General features: G+C 42.1%; 1 protein-coding gene across 3 annotated transcripts in view; it reads right to left on the bottom strand.

Annotated features, from left to right (window-relative positions):
• LOC122671511 overlaps positions 1-18,612 on the bottom strand; it is a 75,081-nt gene that overhangs the window by 754 nt on the left and 55,715 nt on the right. For 2 of the 3 annotated variants that reach the window (XM_043868771.1, XM_043868770.1), the window contains exons 16-20: positions 17,375-17,595; positions 617-703; positions 461-536; positions 300-356; positions 80-170 (exon numbers count right to left, since the gene is read on the bottom strand). In XM_043868771.1, coding sequence (XP_043724706.1) covers positions 84-170; positions 300-356; positions 461-536; positions 617-703; positions 17,375-17,595 — 528 coding nt within the window. In that variant the 3' untranslated portion in view covers positions 80-83. Of the gene's footprint in view, positions 1-79; positions 171-299; positions 357-457; positions 537-616; positions 704-17,374; positions 17,596-18,612 lie in introns of those variants that run through there. The other variant, XR_006334358.1, reaches the window with a different exon arrangement.

Raw genomic sequence — 18,612 nt, 5'->3', positions numbered from 1 at the left:
TTTTTCCAAATACTGCTAATGCTGTACAATGCACAACCCCTGGTACTAAATCAGTATTTATTTTAAAGTAAGAAGTTACCAAATTATAGACATAATACATCTCTCTGTGTCAATGGATGGGTCAAACGCCATTGCGAGCGTGTGTTGCCCTTCACATAATGGTACAGAACCTGCCCACATATTTTTTCACATTAGATGACCCTTGACCGTATTGTAGATCTTAAACAACGTAAAAAAGTCAACGTTCTAAGAATGTAGCTCTGGCATCTATCCAAGTTCGCAAGAATATAAGTACTTACAACTTTCTGATCATCCCCTCCACTGCAGATATATTGATCATTCGGAGCCACAGCAACCTATAGTTTCAGACCAAGACACCAATGACCATTATCAGGAGATTACAAAGAAAAGATGAACATGAACACATGTTAAAAGATGGTGAAAGGAATCAATGATGCACCGTATTAGCACAGCGAGTATGGCTTCTCAAGTGTCTGATGCAAGGCTGACCAAGGGTGACATCCCACATAGCAATGCTGTGAATGACCAGATTGGCTTAGCCACATCAATTTCTGGAATTCAAGAAAGATCAATTAGCACAGTGACGCGTCCTTACCTTCCGTTGCCACTCACTGTGACTAAAACGGGTTCTCTATGAAGCCACCGAGCATCATTTACACCTTGATCACCCTCATCAACATGACTGCACAATAGTCGAGTTTAAGAAATACATTAAGCTCCAATGGAACAATAAAAAGGGAGACAATGCAAATGGAAAGTCTAAAGTAGCATCCCCCCCCCCCCCCCAAACATAAAAAAGCCAAAAAAGAAAGAAGAGAAAGTAACTCTTGATTTTGATAGGATTTGAATCTGATTGTACCATGATTATGATTTATGATGTAAAGGAAATTTTCTAAAAAATCCCTACCAATAAAAGGAGACAATGTCTTAAAACCCCATTAATAGAAGGTAATATCACCTAAAGGCCAAAACCCAGCTTTTATATATACTAAACCTATTAAAAATAAGAATCTCTAACCCCTTCTCAAGCCATTTTAGTTGTTGGAATTTATACAAGGAAAAAAGTATCCCTAAAAATCAGCACCAAAGTGTTAGAATCCAGATCTAATCCTTTCTTATATTTTTTTTGGTTTATTAATACCATATATTGATGATAATACATCACCAGTGATCAATTTAGGCGTTCTAGTCACTTACCCTAACAGTTAAAAATTGTAACAGGGGATATTGGATATGATTTTTGTCTCTGGACTGTCTGGCTGATGTAAACTCAAAGAATGTGAATTTTGAATAGAAATCCTTTTATGAGGGGTTTTAAAGATATTTTCCCCAAAAGGAAGAGCAAGTTAGGAATAAAAATCCATCTATGGTTTGAATTTGATAGTCACATAGGGGAATTTCTGACTAAGTTATTATGAGATTTGCCAATTGGACAGCTATTGATACCAGATTGAAAGGCATTGGATGCCTCTGATCTTCTCCAGATCAGCTGTGAATAGAGTGGCGCCACAATGGAGTCCTCCAGAAAGGTAGCTTAATTAAATTTTGAATGGTTCTTTTTTGGAGAATTTAAGATCACCTTGAATTGCAGTTTATGCCGAGGATGAGGTACAGTTAATATTGAGGTCCAATAGGGAAAGGTGACTCCTACAGATCTGCATTAATTTCCCTCAAGATGGTGTCTGAGATTCTAATTAGTAGAGGATATCATCATGTGATGGTTGAGGGTGATCCAGAAAATGTTGTGATGGATGAAGGACCCTTCAAAGGAGCCTTGGCATTGTACTGATCTCGTTGGTTTGATTCGGTACCTGGATTCCCAGTTGAGTTCTTGTTACTATGATACCCAAGCAGTGTGAATGAGATGGTTACTTGGCAAAACAAAGTGTCGTCCATGGTTTGAGTTTGTAAGAATTTGAATTCCGCTTTTAACAGAATATATGCTTAATAAAATGGTTAAGCAAGGCTCACATTAACTTATCCAAAAGAAATATGGAAAAGGCCTTGTTCAATGATCTATACATAAGAATTTGAAAAGGTTTCCTGCAATTCAAAAGAACTAATAAATTTGGTTTACATAATACAAACAGAGGTAACCAAGTAGGAACGATTTAGGTTTCTATAAATAAATGTTTTTTTTTTTGGGTGAATAAGTATATATTACCAAACCCCAGAAGGGGGCCGGAAGGAGAAAAGAGGAGGGGGGGGGAGAAAAAGGGAAAAACCAGATTCAAGTCCTCCTTAAACTAGAAGGGCACCTCAACATACTGCCATCCAGACCCCAGGTAACAACAATGTGCCTGTTCCTTGAGGAATCCATGAAGGAACAGTGAGAGATAGTGCTGATCTTAGAGGAAACTTCGAAGGAGATGTCTTTCCAAATCAAGTCGAAAGATCTAGATTTGGAAGTCCATCTCCTAAGATTCCTCTCCATCCAAATATGATGAACAACAGAGCCAAAAACAAGCTTGCCAATACTGTCACAGATGGTGCTGCCTTTAAAAGCTTTGGTCAACCAGATGCATTCTCGGTCAAATGGAAGGTGTCTCCTGCTTCGGTACCAGATGGAAGAGAGGGTTTTTTTTCCAGATGGTAGAAGAAAAGGGGCAAGCAAAGAAGAGATGGGTAGTGTCCTCAAAACCGTTCCAACAAAAGGTGCAAGAGGGATGGACAGGGATGTGACGGTGCAGGAGAAAGGCTTGGGTAGGAAGGTAAAGGTGAAGCGATCTCCAGGCTGTAAGGCTATGGCGAGGGATGGAGCCTTTGAACCAGACTAGGTTGTGCCAGGGAACGGGGGCGGAAGGGTTACGGACAAAATTCCAAGCTGATCTAGTGGTAAAACGGCTAGAGGGGGAGGGGAGCCAAATTGCCTTATCCGCAAGGGCAGAAGTGGATAGGTGAATGGGGGGAGGGTAGGCCAAATCTGGGATAGGACAGAGGGAAGGGGAGAAGGAGGGGACCAGGAACCAAGGGAAATGATGAGGGACAGGGGGGCAGATTTGGGGATGCTAGAAGAATAGACAGATCTAGGGCCAAAAACATTGTAAAGGATGCCTAAGGGATGCCAAGGGTCAAGCCAAAGAGAGGTAGAGGAGCCATTAACAATGGCGGTGGAGGTGGCCGTAAGGTCAAGAGGCCGGAGAAGGAGGATCTTACGCCAAACCCAAGACGCATCAGGGCGTAAAGGAGCAGTCCAAATGGAATCATTCTTAAGAAGATGGGAGTAGACCCAGTTGACCCAGATGGAATCGTGCTTGGAAGAGATTTTCCAGATGTGCTTGAGGATTCCTGCAGTGTTGGAGTCCTGAATGCGGCGAATGCGTAAGTCTCCTTCTGCCTTAGGAAGACAGACGGAATTCTAGCTGATTGGATGCATGAATTTTGAGGTTTCTTTCCCTTTCCAAAGGAAAGCACAAAAAAGGTTCTCAATAGCTTTGATGGTGGCTTTAGGGATGGTGAAGATGCCACACCAATAAATGTAAGAAGATTAGAGGACCGATCCGATACATTCAGCCTACCTGCATAGGATAAAAGTCTGCCTTTCCAGAGCTGAAGGTGCTTGCTTAGATTAACAAGCATGGGGGTGCAATGATGGCTGGAAAGCCTGGCGGGGATGAGAGGCAGGCTAAGGTATTTGACAGGAAGGGAGCCAAGAGAGAAGCCAGTGAGACGGAGAAGGGTTTCTTTATCAAACTCAGGGATCCCAGCAAGGAAGAGTTTGGATTTAAGGAGGTTGATACGGAGCCCAGAAAGGTCTTCAAAGAGGCGGAGGGAGGACATGATGGTAGCAATAGAGGAGGGGGAGGCCTTGGAGAAAATCATCAAATCATCAGCGAAGGCCAGGTGAGTAAGGTTGATGTGCTTGCATTTGGGGATGGGGGAAATGAGATGGAGATCAGTTTTGGATTGAAGGCTCCTAGAGAGGACTTCAAGGGCAAGGGAAAAAAGGAAGGGGGAGAGGGGGCATCCTTGGCGGATACCAACCGAAGACTTGAAATACCCGGCAGGGGAGCCGTTAACAAGAACAGAGAAGGAGGGGGAGGAGATGCAGGCATGAATCCAGCGCATAAAAGCATTAGGGAAACCCATTTGGGTGAGCACGTTGCAGATGAAGTCCCAACGAAGAGAATCAAAAGCTTTGTGCAGATCAATCTTCATGAGAGCAGCAGGGGAATGGGATTTACAGTCGAAACCACGTACAATCTCAGAGCAGAGGATGATATTGTCCGTGATGCTACGGCCCGAGATGAAAGCGGATTGATTAGGGCTGACCAGATCAGGGATGACTCGCTGGATCCTATTGGCGAGGATCTTTGCAATGAACTTGTAGAGAAGGTTGCACAGCGAGATGGGTCTTAAATCAGACAAGGAGGAGGCTCCATCCAATTTGGGAATGAGACAGAGGAAGGTTTGATTGATCTGGGCAAGTTGACTGGGTTTGAAGAAAAAACTAATGATGGCTTTGAAGAGCTCTCCTTTGATCGAGTCCCAGCAACTGAGAAAGAAACCCATACTAAAGCCATCGGGACCAGGGGCTTTGTTGGCTTTATGGGAGAGAATGGCTTTGGAGATTTCATCATCCGAGGGGATAGACAGAAGGAAGTTAGAAAGAGAAGGGGGGGGCAAATTTGTTGATGAGATTAAGGGGAAGGGTGGAGATGGAAAAGGGAGAGGGATTGAAAAGAGAAGAGAAGGAGGCAACTTCGGCCTTGATCCTAGAGACGGAGGAAATAGGGGTCCCATCAGTAGAGATGAGTTGGGTGATGGAGTTAGAACTAAGCCTGGCACGCAAAGAGCGATGGAAAAAGGCAGTGTTCGAATCTCCCAACTCGAGCTACTTGATTCTGGATTTTTGGTGCAGAAAACTCCTCGGAAAGCTTTTTCTCCTCCAAAGCAAGATCCTGGAGGGAGGGATCTTGTTGGAGGGAAGATTGGACACAAGCTAAATCAGAACGGCAGGAGGAGAGGCGGGAAGGAATGTTGCCAAAAGTGGAGAGATTCCATCACTTGAGGGCCGCTTTAGTGCGACGGAGCTTGGAGGCGAAGGCGAGGAGGGGAAAAGAGGGATAATGGACGGGAGGGCGCCAGGCTTGGAGAAAGGTGGTTTGGAAGTCGGCATTGGAGGACCACATGTCGAAGAATTTGAATAGCTTAGGGCCAAAAGATGAATAGGGCTGGATGAGAAGGTGGCAAGGACAGTGATCAGATAAGCCCTAAGGGTGGAAGGTAGCATGGGAATGAGGAAAGGTAGAGAGCCAAGAGTCATTAATGAGGAGGCGGTCAAGCTTACAACCAACCCGCTCAGGGCCAATCCTTCTGTTGTGCCAAGTAAGAGGAGACCCTGACCACCGAAGGTCGTCAAGACCGAGATCTTCAATACAATCATTGAAGGAGTTGACTAAGGGGAGGTCAATAGGGCAGCCTCCAAATTTTTCAGATTGGAATCTGACCACATTGAAATCACCGCCCACGCCCCAAGGGAGGGAATTAATCCCAGATTTGAGGAGAGAGAGGTCATTCCCAAGGGCTAAACGATCAGCAGCCAAATTGTGGGCATAGACCATAGTTAGGAAGATGGAGGAGGGGGAGTTTGGGAAGGAGAGATGGAGGTGAAGGAGTTGGGAGGAGGAGTGAGAGATGGAAATATGGATTTTGGAGGGATTCCAGAGGATCTAAATATGGCCATTAGGGGAATGGATGTAATTAGAAAGCAATGACCAAGAAGGAGCTATAGAAGCAGCAATACGGGAGGAATTCTCTAGGAGGACTCGGGTCTCCAGTAAAGCGCAAAAGGAGGAGTGAGAGGTGTTGATGAAAGATCGAATTTCATGGTGCTTAGCTAGGGAATTAAGGCCCCTAACATTCCAAATGAAACCAACGGACATGACTAGAGGGTAGATCTCTAAATAAATGTTAGCAGATCTGAATTAGAGAATGTTACTTGTATGATCAATGTGATCAAACAAGCCTTATATTTATAATAAAAGAGATTACAGCCTAATGTCTAAACTACCACTAGCTTAGCTAACTTAACTAGGAGGTACATAAACATAAAATTACAACTGTAAAAAGACCAGAATACCGTATAAAAGGAGATTACAGCCTAATGTCTAAACTACCGCTAGCTTAGCCGACTTAACTAGGAGGTACATAAACATAAAATTACAACTGTAAAAACACCAGAATGCCCCCACGGTATTCTGGTGTACATTATTCAACACTCCCCCTCAAGTTGGAGCAAATATGTCAATCATGCCCAACTTGACTAAGTTTGGATGAAATAGCTTTCCAGACAATCCCTTGGTGAAAACGTCAGCAACCTGATTAGTAGACTTCACAAAGGGAATACAAATCACCCCCTCTTCTAATTTTTCCTTGATGAAATGCCTATCCACTTCAACATGCTTAGTGCGAACATGTTGTACCGGGTTGTGTACAATGTTGATTGCAGTCTTGTTATCACAGTACAATATCATAGGAAGACGAATAGGAACACCATGGTCTTGTCAAGCCTTTCAGCCAAAGTAACTCATAAATGCCTTGGGCCATAGCACGAAATTCTGCTTTAGCACTAGAATGAGCCACCACATTCTGCTTCTTGTTACGCCAAGTGACAAAATTGCCACCAAGAAAAGAACAATACCTAGAGATAGACTTGCGATCTGTAGAACCAGCCCAATCAGCATCAGTATACGCCTCTATCTATAGGCGACAATGAGGAGGCAGGAGAATCCCTTTTCCAGGAGCTGACTTCAAGTAGTGAAGAATGCGAAGAACAACCTCCATATGAGAAGAGTAGGGATCATACATAAACTGACTCACAGTACTCACAACAACAACAATGTTAGGACATGTGTGTGAGAGAGAAATCAACTTCCCCACTAGTCTTTGGTACCGACCTTTATCAACAGGTTCACCCTCCTTTTCTTTGAGACGAACATTAGCATCCATAGGAGTATCTGAAGGGTGACATCCTAACAAACCGGTTTCAGCCAATAAATCCAGGATATACTTCCTTTGAGAGAGAAAGATGCCTTTAGAAGATCTGGCAACCTCAATCCCAAGAAAGTACCGTAGCTTTCCTAGATCTTTAATCTCAAACTCCTACCCCAGAAAGGCCTTCAAACGACTGATCTCATCACCACCATTGCCAGTAACAACAATGTCATCAACGTAGACTATAAGAACAGTGAGTTTTCCACCAACCCTCTTTATAAAGAGAGTGTGATCAGCATTACTCTGCTTATAGCCTACAGAATCCATGACCTTGTGAAATCTGCCAAACCACGCTTGAGGCGACTGCTTCAGCCCATAAAGTGCACGCTTCCATTTACACACTTTGCCTTTATTACTATTACAAGAAAACCTTGGTGGAATAACCATATACACCTCACCAAGTTCTCTATTGAGGAAGGCATTCTTCACATCTAGCTGTTGTAGATCCCATCCAAGATTGACTGCACAAGATAGCAAAACTCGAACCATATTCAGCTTTGCAACAGGAGCAAAGGTCTCCTGATAATCAATGCCATATGTCTGAGTGAAGCCCTTTGCGACTAGGCGTGCCTTATATCGATCCACAGACCCATCAACCTTCTGTTTAACCACGAACACCCATTTACATCCTATTGGTTTTTCCCTGGAGGAAGAGCTACAAGATCCCAAGTATTGTTTTTTTTCAATGCTCTCATTTCTTCCAACATTGCTGCCTTCCACTTTCCATCTGCATAAGCTTCCTGCCAATTTTTAGGAATGGAAACAGAAGAAAGAGAGGACAAAAATGCACGAAAGGATGGAGAAAGAGAACAATAAGAAACAAAGCGAGAAATGGGATGCTGAGTGCAAGTCCTAGTACCTTTGCGATGAGAAATAGGTAGGTCGGAGGAAGAAGTCTTATCAGGAGAAGGAGGATTTGGATCTTGAGTTGGCAATTAGATAGGTATTGGTGCTATAGTTGATTGAAGCTGCCCTATTTTGGAACATCTTTTTTTATAGGTGATGATGTTGGAGTTGTCAATTCTCTTTTGAAATTCACTAATGGTTCTTTGGACTAGAGTCAACTCCCCCTGAATAGGAACATCACCACCATTATTTTCCATAATCTCCCCCTGTAATGGATTCCCTTAAGATGAAGGGACAATAACCAAAGGAGGATGGGCAGCAACCAAAGGGGGTTGGGCAACATCTAAAGTGCGTTGGGCAGCATCTAAAGGGTATAAAAGGGGAGGAAACTCAGGAGGAGGAACCACATCTTCATGAACCAAATCTTCACTAGAACTCTTCCCCTGAAGACGTGGTAAAGAATAATATGGAAGGTTTTCATGAAAAATGACATCCATACTGACCAGAGTACGACGGGAAGGAGGATGGTAACACTTATAACCTTTCTGGGTTGGAGAATAACCCAAAAAAATACACCGTAACCTACGGGGTTTAAGTTTTCCAGGAGATTTAGTATCCCGAGCATAACACACACAGCCAAACACCTTGGGAGAAACCACAAAGGAAGAATTCCCAAGTAAAATCTCAGCCGGACTACGGGAGTCAAGAACTTGAGAAGGCAACCGATTAATGAGATAGGCTGCAGTGAGAATAGCATCCCCCCAATATTGGGATGGAACATTCCAAGCAAACATCAATGCTCTGGCCACTTCTAATAAGTGACGGTTCTTCCTTTCAACCACACCGTTTTGGGCTGGGGTATCAACACAACTAGTCTGATGAATAATGTAGAAACAGATTTGAATTAGGTTAATGCTTTGATGATTAGTTCATCCCAAGCACATTGTATTTATAACTATAATGAAATAGTAAAAATAATTACATAAGCAATGTGGCCCAATATAACAAATAATAAACCACATAAGAAACTAACAAATAATAAAGGAAAAAAGTCCAGAATACCCCCACGGTATTCTGGCCCAATATAACTAACACTCCCCCTCAAGTTGGAGCATATATATCATGCATGCCCAACTTGACTAAGATAAGATGAAATAGCTTGCTACTCAATCCCTTAGTGAACACATCAGCTAGCTGATCAGAAGACTTCACAAAGGGAACACAAATGAGGCCAGCTTCAAGCTTCTCCTTGATGAAATATCGGTCAACCTCCACATGTTTCGTGCGATCATGCTGGACAGGGTTATGAGCAATACTAATGGCCGCTTTATTGTCACAATAAAGCATCATTGGAAGATGGACAGCAACACCAATATCCTGCAATAACCCTCTAAGCCACAGAAGTTCACAAATTCCTTGTGCCATTGCGTGGAATTCAGCTTCAGCATTAGACCTTGCCACAACATTCTGCTTTTTGCTCCGCCATGTGACAAGGTTTCCACCTACAAAGGAACAGTAGCCAGAGATAGATTTCCTGTCAGGAGAACCAGCTCAATCGGCATCAATATAGGCTTCAACCTTCAAGTGACCATTGGCAGATAGAAGAATTCCCTTTCCTGGAGCAGACTTCAAGTACCTCAAAATACGACGGACCGCATCCATATGAGAGGAATATGGATCATGCATGAACTGACTCACCAAACTCACAGCAACTGCAATGTCAGGGCGTGTGTGGGAAAGGTAGATTAGTTTACCTACTAACCACTGATAGGCACCCTTGTCAACCGGCTCACCCTCTTTCTCCCTAAGTTTTGTAGTAGCTTCCATAGGAGTATCTGAAGGATGACAGCCAAGTAGCCCTGTCTCAGTCAATAGATCAAGGACATATTTTCTTTGAGAAAGAAAGATGCCCTTTGAAGATCGAGCAACTTCTATCCCTAGAAAATATTTTAGGGGACCAAGATCTTTGACCTCAAACTCACGGCCAAGAAGAACTTTTAAATCCCTGATTGCAGCATCATCATTACTAGTGATCACAATATCATCCACATAGACTACGAGAAGAGTAACCTTGTCACCAAGTCGTCTGATAAACAAAGTGTGATCCGCATTGCTTTGCTTGTAACCTGCTAAAATCATAGCCTTATGAAATCTGCCAAACCAGGCCCTGGGTGACTGCTTCAAGCCATAAAGGGCATGCTTCAGTTTACAAACCTTGCCCTTAGTCCTATCATCAGAGAAACCAGGTAGAATGTCCATATATACCTCCTCCTCAAGCTCCCCATGGAGAAAGGCATTTTTGACATCTAACTGTTGAAGATCCCACCCAAGATTTGCAGCACAAGATAATAACACCCTGACAGTGTTGAGCTTTGCCACTGGTGCAAAGGTCTCCTGATAGTCAACTCCATAAGTCTGAGTGAACCCCTTTGCAACCAAATGTGCCTTGTACCTGCCCACCGAACCATCAGCCTTCTGTTTAACTACGAAGCCTCATCTACAGCCCACTGGTTTTTTCCCTGGAGGAAGAGCCACAAGATCCCACGTATTATTTTTGTGTAGTGCTCTCATTTCTTCCAACATTGCTATCTTCCACTTTCCATCTGTAGATGCTTCCTGCCAATTTCTAGGAACCGAAATAGAGGAAAGAGAAGCTACAAATGCACGAAAAGAGGGAGAAAGAGAATTATACGAAACAAAATGAGATATGGGATGTAAAGTGCAAGTCCTAGTACCTTTGCGAAGTGCAATAGGTAGGTCGGAAGGAGATGGATTACTAAGAGATGTAGGATCTGTGTCTGGAGCCGGCAATTGGATGGGTACTAGTGCTATAGTGGGATGCAACTGCCCTCTTGTGGACCTTCCCCTTGTATAGGTGATCATGTTGGAGTTGTCAATTCTCTTATGAAATTCACCAATAGTTCTCTGGACCGGAGTCTGCTCCCCCTGAGTAGGAATATTAACAACACTATTTTCTATGGTCTCCCCCTGTAAAGGATTCCCATTAGGTGAGGGAGGAACAACCAGAGGTTGTTGGGAGGTCTCCAAAGTAGGATGGGTAGCATCCAAGGGTGGATGGGAAGCATCCAAAACGGGCTGGACAGCAGCCGTGGGTGGTAAAGAGGGCTGGGCAGCCAGAGGCTCCTCAGGTAGAGGAATCTCGAAAGCCACATCTTCACCAGCACTCTCCCCCTGAAGAGGTGGCAAAGAATAATAAGAAAGGGACTCATGGAAAACAACATCCATGCTAACCATGGTACGGCGGGAAGGGGGATGGTAACATTTTTAGCCTTTCTGGGTTGGAGAATAACCCAAGAAAATACAACGGAGTCCTCGAGGTTCAAGTTTGCTAGGAGATTTAGTATCTTGAGCATAACACACACAACCAAACACCTTGGGAGGCACAATAAAGGAGGAATTACCAATTAAAACATCAGAGGGGCTACGGGAGTGAAGTACCTGAGATGGCAGCCTATTGACGAGATAGGCTGCCGTGATAACCGCATCCCCCCAATATTGAGACGGGACATTCCTCACAAACATTAATGCTCTGGCCATTTCTAACAAGTGGCGGTTTTTCCTTTCTGCCACACCATTCTGGGTAGGGGTATCAACACAACTAGTCTGATGAATGATTCCATGGTTAGCCAAATATTTTTGAAATTGTGATTCTTTATACTCTGTTCCATTATCACTTCTCAATATTTTGAGAGTAGTCTGGAACTGAGTTTGGACCATTTTATGAAAGTGTTGAAAGCATGAAAACACTTGATTTTTGGTGTGCAAGAGATAGACCCATGTGTTCCTAGAATGACAATCAATGAAAGATACAAACCACCGATGGCCAAAAATAGAGGGTTTACGATTAGGGCCCCAAACATCAGAATGCACTAACTCAAAACAAGAAGAACTTCTTTTATTTGAAATAGGATAATTTGAACGTGTCTGTTTGGCCAGAACACACGCCTCACAAAAAAAGTCATCCTTAGTATGTAGGGTGACGAAACTAGGAAATAAATGTGCTAAAATTTCTAAAGGGGGGTGACCTAACCTAAAGTGCCACTGGTAGAGTTCAGAAGAGACCATGGGGTTCTGGTGTAGTGGAGAAGGTAATGGTGGTGGAAAGAAGCGACCATCATCAAGCAGGTACAGCCCACCGTGCACTTTACCTAATCCAATCGTCTTCCCAGAAGCCAGATCCTGAAACACACAATGAGAAGGAAAGAAAGTAACTTTGCAGTTTAGATCACGAGTAATACTACTAATGGAAAGAAGGATAGTAGTAAAGTTAGGAATGTGCAAAACAAAAGTTAATGGAAGGGAGGAAGTGCAGTTGATGATTCCCTTTCCAAAGATAGATGAAAGAGAACCATCAGCTACCTTGACCTTGTCCTTCCCAGAAGTAGGAGAGTATCGATGAAACATACTAGAGGAACCGGTCATATGATCTGGGAGGCTACAGAAACACAATGACCGCCAAAAGGAATACTTGACCGGGCAAAGTGTGAACCTGAATGAGCGGAAGAATTGGCAGTAGCTGATGTAGTAGAGGCAGCAGCAGCGGAAGACCTCAGCATACGTCGAAATGCCTATAGCTCATCCTGGGATAAACCAGGGTCAGTAGTAGGGTTTGTAGTAACAGTCTCAGTCTGATGGGCCTTGGGCTTTGTCTTGGTCTTGGTCTTGGCAGCCCGTTTTGCTTCAAAGTCAGCTGGTTTCCTATGAAGTTTCCAGCACCTCTCCTTGGTGTGATATGGTTTGTGACAGTGCTCACAAACAACAATCCCTGTGGTAGAATCACCAAGAGAAGCAGTGCCAATAGGTGTAGGAGTGATGGGGGCAGCAGCCTTGAGAGCAGATTTGTCAGTAATAGGAGGATGTAACATGGCAGTCCTACGGTTCTCCTCAGAAGAAACCAATGCATAAGATTGTTCAAGTGTGGGAAAAGGTATATGGCCCAACACTTGAACACGAATGGGATCATACTCCATATTCAAACCAGCTAGAAAATCATAGACTCTGATCTTGTCCACATGTTTCTTATAAGAGGCAATATCGGCAACTGTAGAGGGGTGAAAATCAGAGTAATGATCCAACTGTTGCCACAGGCTGCAGAGAGAAGCATAGTAGTCCGAAACAGAAAGGTCTCCTTGAGTAGTGTGAAGGACTTTCTTTCGAATTTCATAAACCTGGTCATCATTGCCAAGCTGTCCGTAGGTCTGCTTGCAAGCAGCCCAAATCTAGTCAGCAGTATCCAGAAGAAGAAAATTATGCTATAAAGCTGAAGTCATAGAGCCTATGAGGTAGGACATGAAAACACCATTATTGGCCAGCCACTTAGTCTGATCAGGGCCTTTATCACTAGGCTTAACAATAGTGCCATCAATATGGTCAGTGAGGCCACGGCCAGCAATGGCAAAGGAGGCTGATCGGACCACATAAGGTAATTTGAGCCATCCAGTTTGATGGGGTTAGGTGGAAAGTCGTGATAATCTGCCTCTTGTGATTGCCATCATGAATGTAGTAGCAAAGAGAGTTGGTAGAGTCACCCATACCGCAGCAGAGAAGGCCAAACAACTTCAAGTAAAGTCCCAAACAAATAGAACCAGCAGCCAAAAAGGAACCTTGATCGATTATGGTTTTTAGGGTTTTGAACAAAACCCTACAGTGATGGAATTGATGGATGAGCCTAGGCTGCAATAAATAATATCAAAGTGGCTGAAAAACTGAGGTAGAGAAGTCCTTGATAAGAGATAAGAGAAACACATCTGCAGAAAAATCAGATAAAATAAAAAACAGGTGCAGCAGCCCAATATCGATAGAATTAGGGTTTAAAAAACCCTGTAATGATGAGATCGATCTCAAGGTCTTCACACACCAAAAAACAGATCTGTAGAAGCTGATATAGCTGTCGAAGGAGCCCTTATAAGTGAAGAAAACACCTGCAAAAAATCAGCAACAGTGGGCAGCAATAACCCTAAGATCGATAGATGTCAGGGTTTTGAAAAAAACCCTGATAATGGAGGAATCGATCTCAAGGAAGTCTTCAATCTTGAGGAATAATTTCTGAACCAATAAAACAACAATTCTGCAGCAACTTCTGGTCTTCAAAGAGAGGAGAGGAGCCCTTGTATCTGATGTAGAAGCAATCTCCAAGAAGGAACTGAAGAACCAATATCGCAGCAGTGTTGATTGGAGTCTATCGAACAGAATTATTAGTCATAAATGAGGTAATGGGGGCAGCAACTGGATCGCATGATTACCTCATCAGTGCTGCCCTATATGGGAATGAAGAACAAGGGAGAAGAAGGAGAGAACTAGAAGAGAAGAAGATCGAGAGAGAGAAGAACAAAAATCGAGAAAAATTGGTGTCCCTAGTTCGAAATCTGCTCTGATACCATGTAGAAACAGATTTGAATTAGGTTAATGCTTGGATGATTAGTTCATCCCAAGCACATTGTATTTATAACTATAATGAAATAGTAAAAATAATTACATAAGCAATGTGGGATTAAACCACATAAGAAACTAACAAATAATAAAGGAAAAAAGTCCAGAATACCCCCACGGTATTCTGGCCCAATATAACTAACAAATAATCCCATGATCAACAAAATATTTTTGAAATTGATTTTTTGTATACTCGGTCCCATTATCGCTTCTCAAAATTTTGAGAGTAGCCTGGAATTGAGTTTGGACCATTTTAAGAAAATGCTGAAAACACGAAAAAACCCGATTTTTTGTGTGCATAACATAAACCCATGTGTTTCTAGAATGACAGTCAATAAAGGAAACAAACCAACGATTACTAGAAACAGAAGTCTTACGACTAGGCCCCCAAACATCAGAATGCACCAAATGAAAAAATGAAGAACTCCTTTTATTTGAAATAAAATAAGTTGAACGTGTCTGTTTGGCCAGAACACAAGCCTCACAAAGAAAATCATTCTTATTACATTCTTTGACCAAAGTAGGAAATAAAAGTGCTAAAATTCCTAATGGAGAGTAACCTAATCTAGAATGCCATTGGTAAAGTTCAAAAGAGACCAAAGAGTTCTGGTGTAGCGGAGAAGGTAATGATGGTGGAGTAAGATGACCATTATCAAGGAGATACAATCCATCGTGCACTTTACCCAATCCAATTGTCTTCCCAGAGACTAGATCCTGAAAAACACAATGGGAAGGAAAAAAAGTTACTTTGCTGTTAAGATCACGAGTAATACTACTAATGGAAAGGAGGTTAGTAGTAAAATTAGGAATGTGCAAAATAGAAGACAAAGTAAGAGAGGAAGTGCAGTTGATGATTCCTTTTCCAGAGATGGAGGAAAGGGAACCATCAGCTACCTTGACTTTGACTTTCCCAGATGTGGGAGAATAACGATGGAAAAGGCTAGAAGAACTAGTCATGTGATCAGTAGCTCCAGAATCTATGATCCAAGGATGGGAAGCTACGGAAGCACAATGACCACCAAATGAAATACCTGACCAGGTAAAGTTTGAACCTGAAGGAGCAAAGGATTTGGCAGGAGCTGATGTAGTAGAAGCAGCAGCAGTAGAAGACCGTAGCACACGTAGGAATGCCTGTAGATCATCCTAGGATAGAACAGTGTCAGTAGTAGGGGCTGTGGTAACAGTCTCAGTGTGATGAGCCTTGTTCTTTGTTTTTTTCTTGGTAGCCCATTTGGCCTCAAAATCAGCTGGTTTCCCGTGAAGCTTCCAGCATTTCTCTTTGGTGTGCTAGGGCTTGTAACGGTGCTCACAAGTAACAGTCCCTGTAGTAGAATCACCAAGAGAAACATGTCCAACAGGTGCAGGAGTAGCCTGGGCAACAGTCTAAAGGGCTGATCTGTCAGTAACAAGAGGGTGGAGCATAGCAGCCTGACAGTTCTCTTCAGAGGAGACTAAAGCATAGGACTGTTCAAGTGTGGGAAAGGAGGAATGACCCAACACTTGAACACGAATCTGGTCATACTCCATATTCAAACCAGCCAAAAAATCATAAACTTGGGTTTTGTCCAGATGCTTTTTATATGCAGTAATATCAGCAGCTGTAGTGGGGTGGAAATCAGAAAAATGGTCCAATTGCTGCCAGAGATTGCGCAAGGTAGCATAATACTTTGAGACAGATAAATCCCCTTGAGAAGTATGATTGGCCTTCTTCCGGAGTTCATACACTTGTGCATCATTACCAAGCTGTCCATATGTTTCCTTGCAAGCAGACCGGATTTAATGGGCTGTATCAAGGAGAAGGAAACCACTTGCAAGGTCTGATTGCATGGAGCCAATCAAATAAGACATGAGGATACCATTATTGGAGATCCATCTGGTCAGAAGAGGACCAGGAGCAGTTGGCATAGTAGTAGTACCATCAATATGTCCAGTAAGTCCACGGCCAGTAATGGCAAAGTATGCCGAGCGAGACCAGATCAGATAATTACTCCCATCCAGTTTGATAGGATTAGGAAGAAGGTCACGGTTGTCATTCCTACCAAACCCATTAGCAGCAGAAGTGCCAGTAGAGATTTCAAAGTCACCCATAATGCAGCATAGAAACCCAAATTGCAGAGAAGGGCTGTTGTGATGAGAAACTCAGTAAGCATTTCAAGAGAAGAATAAAAAATTTGTGGAGAGACCTGTTCAATGGTGATAATAAATGTCCCAAGAAATCAGCAGCAGCAAAGAAGCCAAACCCCTAGATCGATTTTATCAGGGTTTTGAAAAAAAACCCTGTTTTTGGTGAGATCGATATAGGGGGGAATGGTGCCAAAACCTTGATGGATGGAGCTGAAATCGAGATCGAGTGTGCCTGTAGGAGTGGAGAATCCCCCTTCTAAAAACCAGCTTCAATAGAGACCAGCAACACAAGGATCAATATTCTTCGGGTTTTGGAAAAAACCAGAATTTTGAAAAAAATCGATCAAGGAGAATGGATAGAAGCTTGCGCAATAATCTTCTGCAGTTCTTGCACTTCAAAAAAGTGAATCGAGTCCTTGTTCTGTAGAGAGGATCAATCCAAAAAAAAAACTTGAAGGCTGAGAATATCGCAGATAGGGAACAATCTTCTATCGAGCAGAATTTTTTTTATATCATGAATGTGGTAATGGAGGGCAGCATCTGGATCTTTAGATCACCTCATCATTGCTACCCTTGTGGGAGAATGAAGAACAAAAGAAGAGAGAGGAGGGAAGAAGAAATCGAGAATGAAAGAGAAGTGGGGGCCCTAGTTCGAAACCTGCTCTCATACCATGTTAGCAGATCTGAATTTGAGAATGTTGTTTGTATGATCAATGTGATCAAACAAGCCTCATATTTATAATAAAAGAGATTACAGCCTAATGTCTAAAATACCTTTAGCTTAGCCGTCTTAACAAGGAGGTACATAAACATAAAATCACAACTGTAAAAAGACCAGAATACCCGCACGGTATTCTGGTGTACATTATTCAACAATAAAGAACCAGGATAATTTCTTAATTTAATATAACAAAAGCTGCTTCCTTGGAAACTTTACCCCGGGAGTTGACCTGTATGTTCTGCAGTGGGCATTTGCTTTCCATGACTCAAACAGTGTAAAGGTCTCATATCAGACATATCATTAACAGGGATAGGTTTTCCTACAGGCATCTGGCCATGATTCATTGGAAAAAGTCGTGTATCCCACACCAGCGTATTATTTGATGTACTTGAAGCATGGAAATATGTACCACAGCTGCTAAAAGAAACAGATGTCACCTAAAAATACAAACAGAAAATAATTAAATCCATTATAAAGCTGTTAAAGAGTAATGAAGATACCGACAAAAGTAGCCATTTAGACAGCTGAAATAAGCGAGATAGTGGCTTCAGAAACTCATTAGATAAAGGCTAACCAATGAAAGAAGGAAACCCCGATTGTAGAACAAACAAATAGTCACTTCAATAAACACATACACACATGCTGAATAGGCATATATTACATCCATTGACCATAAATTTACATTTTTTTTAAAAATTTATTTTTCCAGCATTGTTGTGGAATATATTTTGTAGTTTTGATATATTCAATTATTTGGAAATATTTTCAGCAAACCTTGCATTTATCTATAGCATACTCCCTGTATGAAACAAATTACCAATGTTAACATATTGACTTGCAGAAATAATATGCATGTCTGAATGTATAAGTGATTAGATGACTAGCATAGATGATGCTAGGCCATACGCATAAAGATGTTATATTAAGCTTATATAAGTCTTGGTTTGTCATATATCAGTCATTCAGTTGCACTTTTATTTTATGAATTTTTATGTAATGGGTTCATATCCAAAGCCTGAGTAATTAGTCCAGGTGGGGAGATGAATTTTGTTTTATTTTATTTTAGGAGTTTTTAGTTGGTGGAACCCAGCTGGTTATTTAGTTTGATTTACTTATTTATTAAGTTTTCTCAATTAAAATTTATTTAGGTAATTCAGAGGTACTTGTTTAGTTGGGTTAAGAGTTTTGAAGTGAGTAAATTAGTATATAAATAGGGATGTATCCCAATATGAATTTAGAGGTTCAGATATGTCAGGAATTCATCAAGCTTTGTCAGACTCCAATCTTCTACATGAGTTCTACCTTCTCTTCTGCACAATCAAAAGTGCCAGATCTATTTATTTCAGGCTCAAATTCTCAGGTTTGATTTCTGTCCTTTGCAAACTCAATTTCTAAACTAGAGAAAACAGTAACTAACCAGATCTCTCTTGTTCATCTCTGATTTGGATTGTTAA

The sequence above is a fragment of the Telopea speciosissima genome, chromosome 8 (genome assembly GCF_018873765.1).
Source record: "Telopea speciosissima isolate NSW1024214 ecotype Mountain lineage chromosome 8, Tspe_v1, whole genome shotgun sequence".
In the NCBI taxonomy this organism is placed as follows: domain Eukaryota; kingdom Viridiplantae; phylum Streptophyta; class Magnoliopsida; order Proteales; family Proteaceae; genus Telopea; species Telopea speciosissima.
Note: the sequence above shows the minus strand (reverse complement) of the source record. Positions and strands in the feature narration are given on the sequence as shown.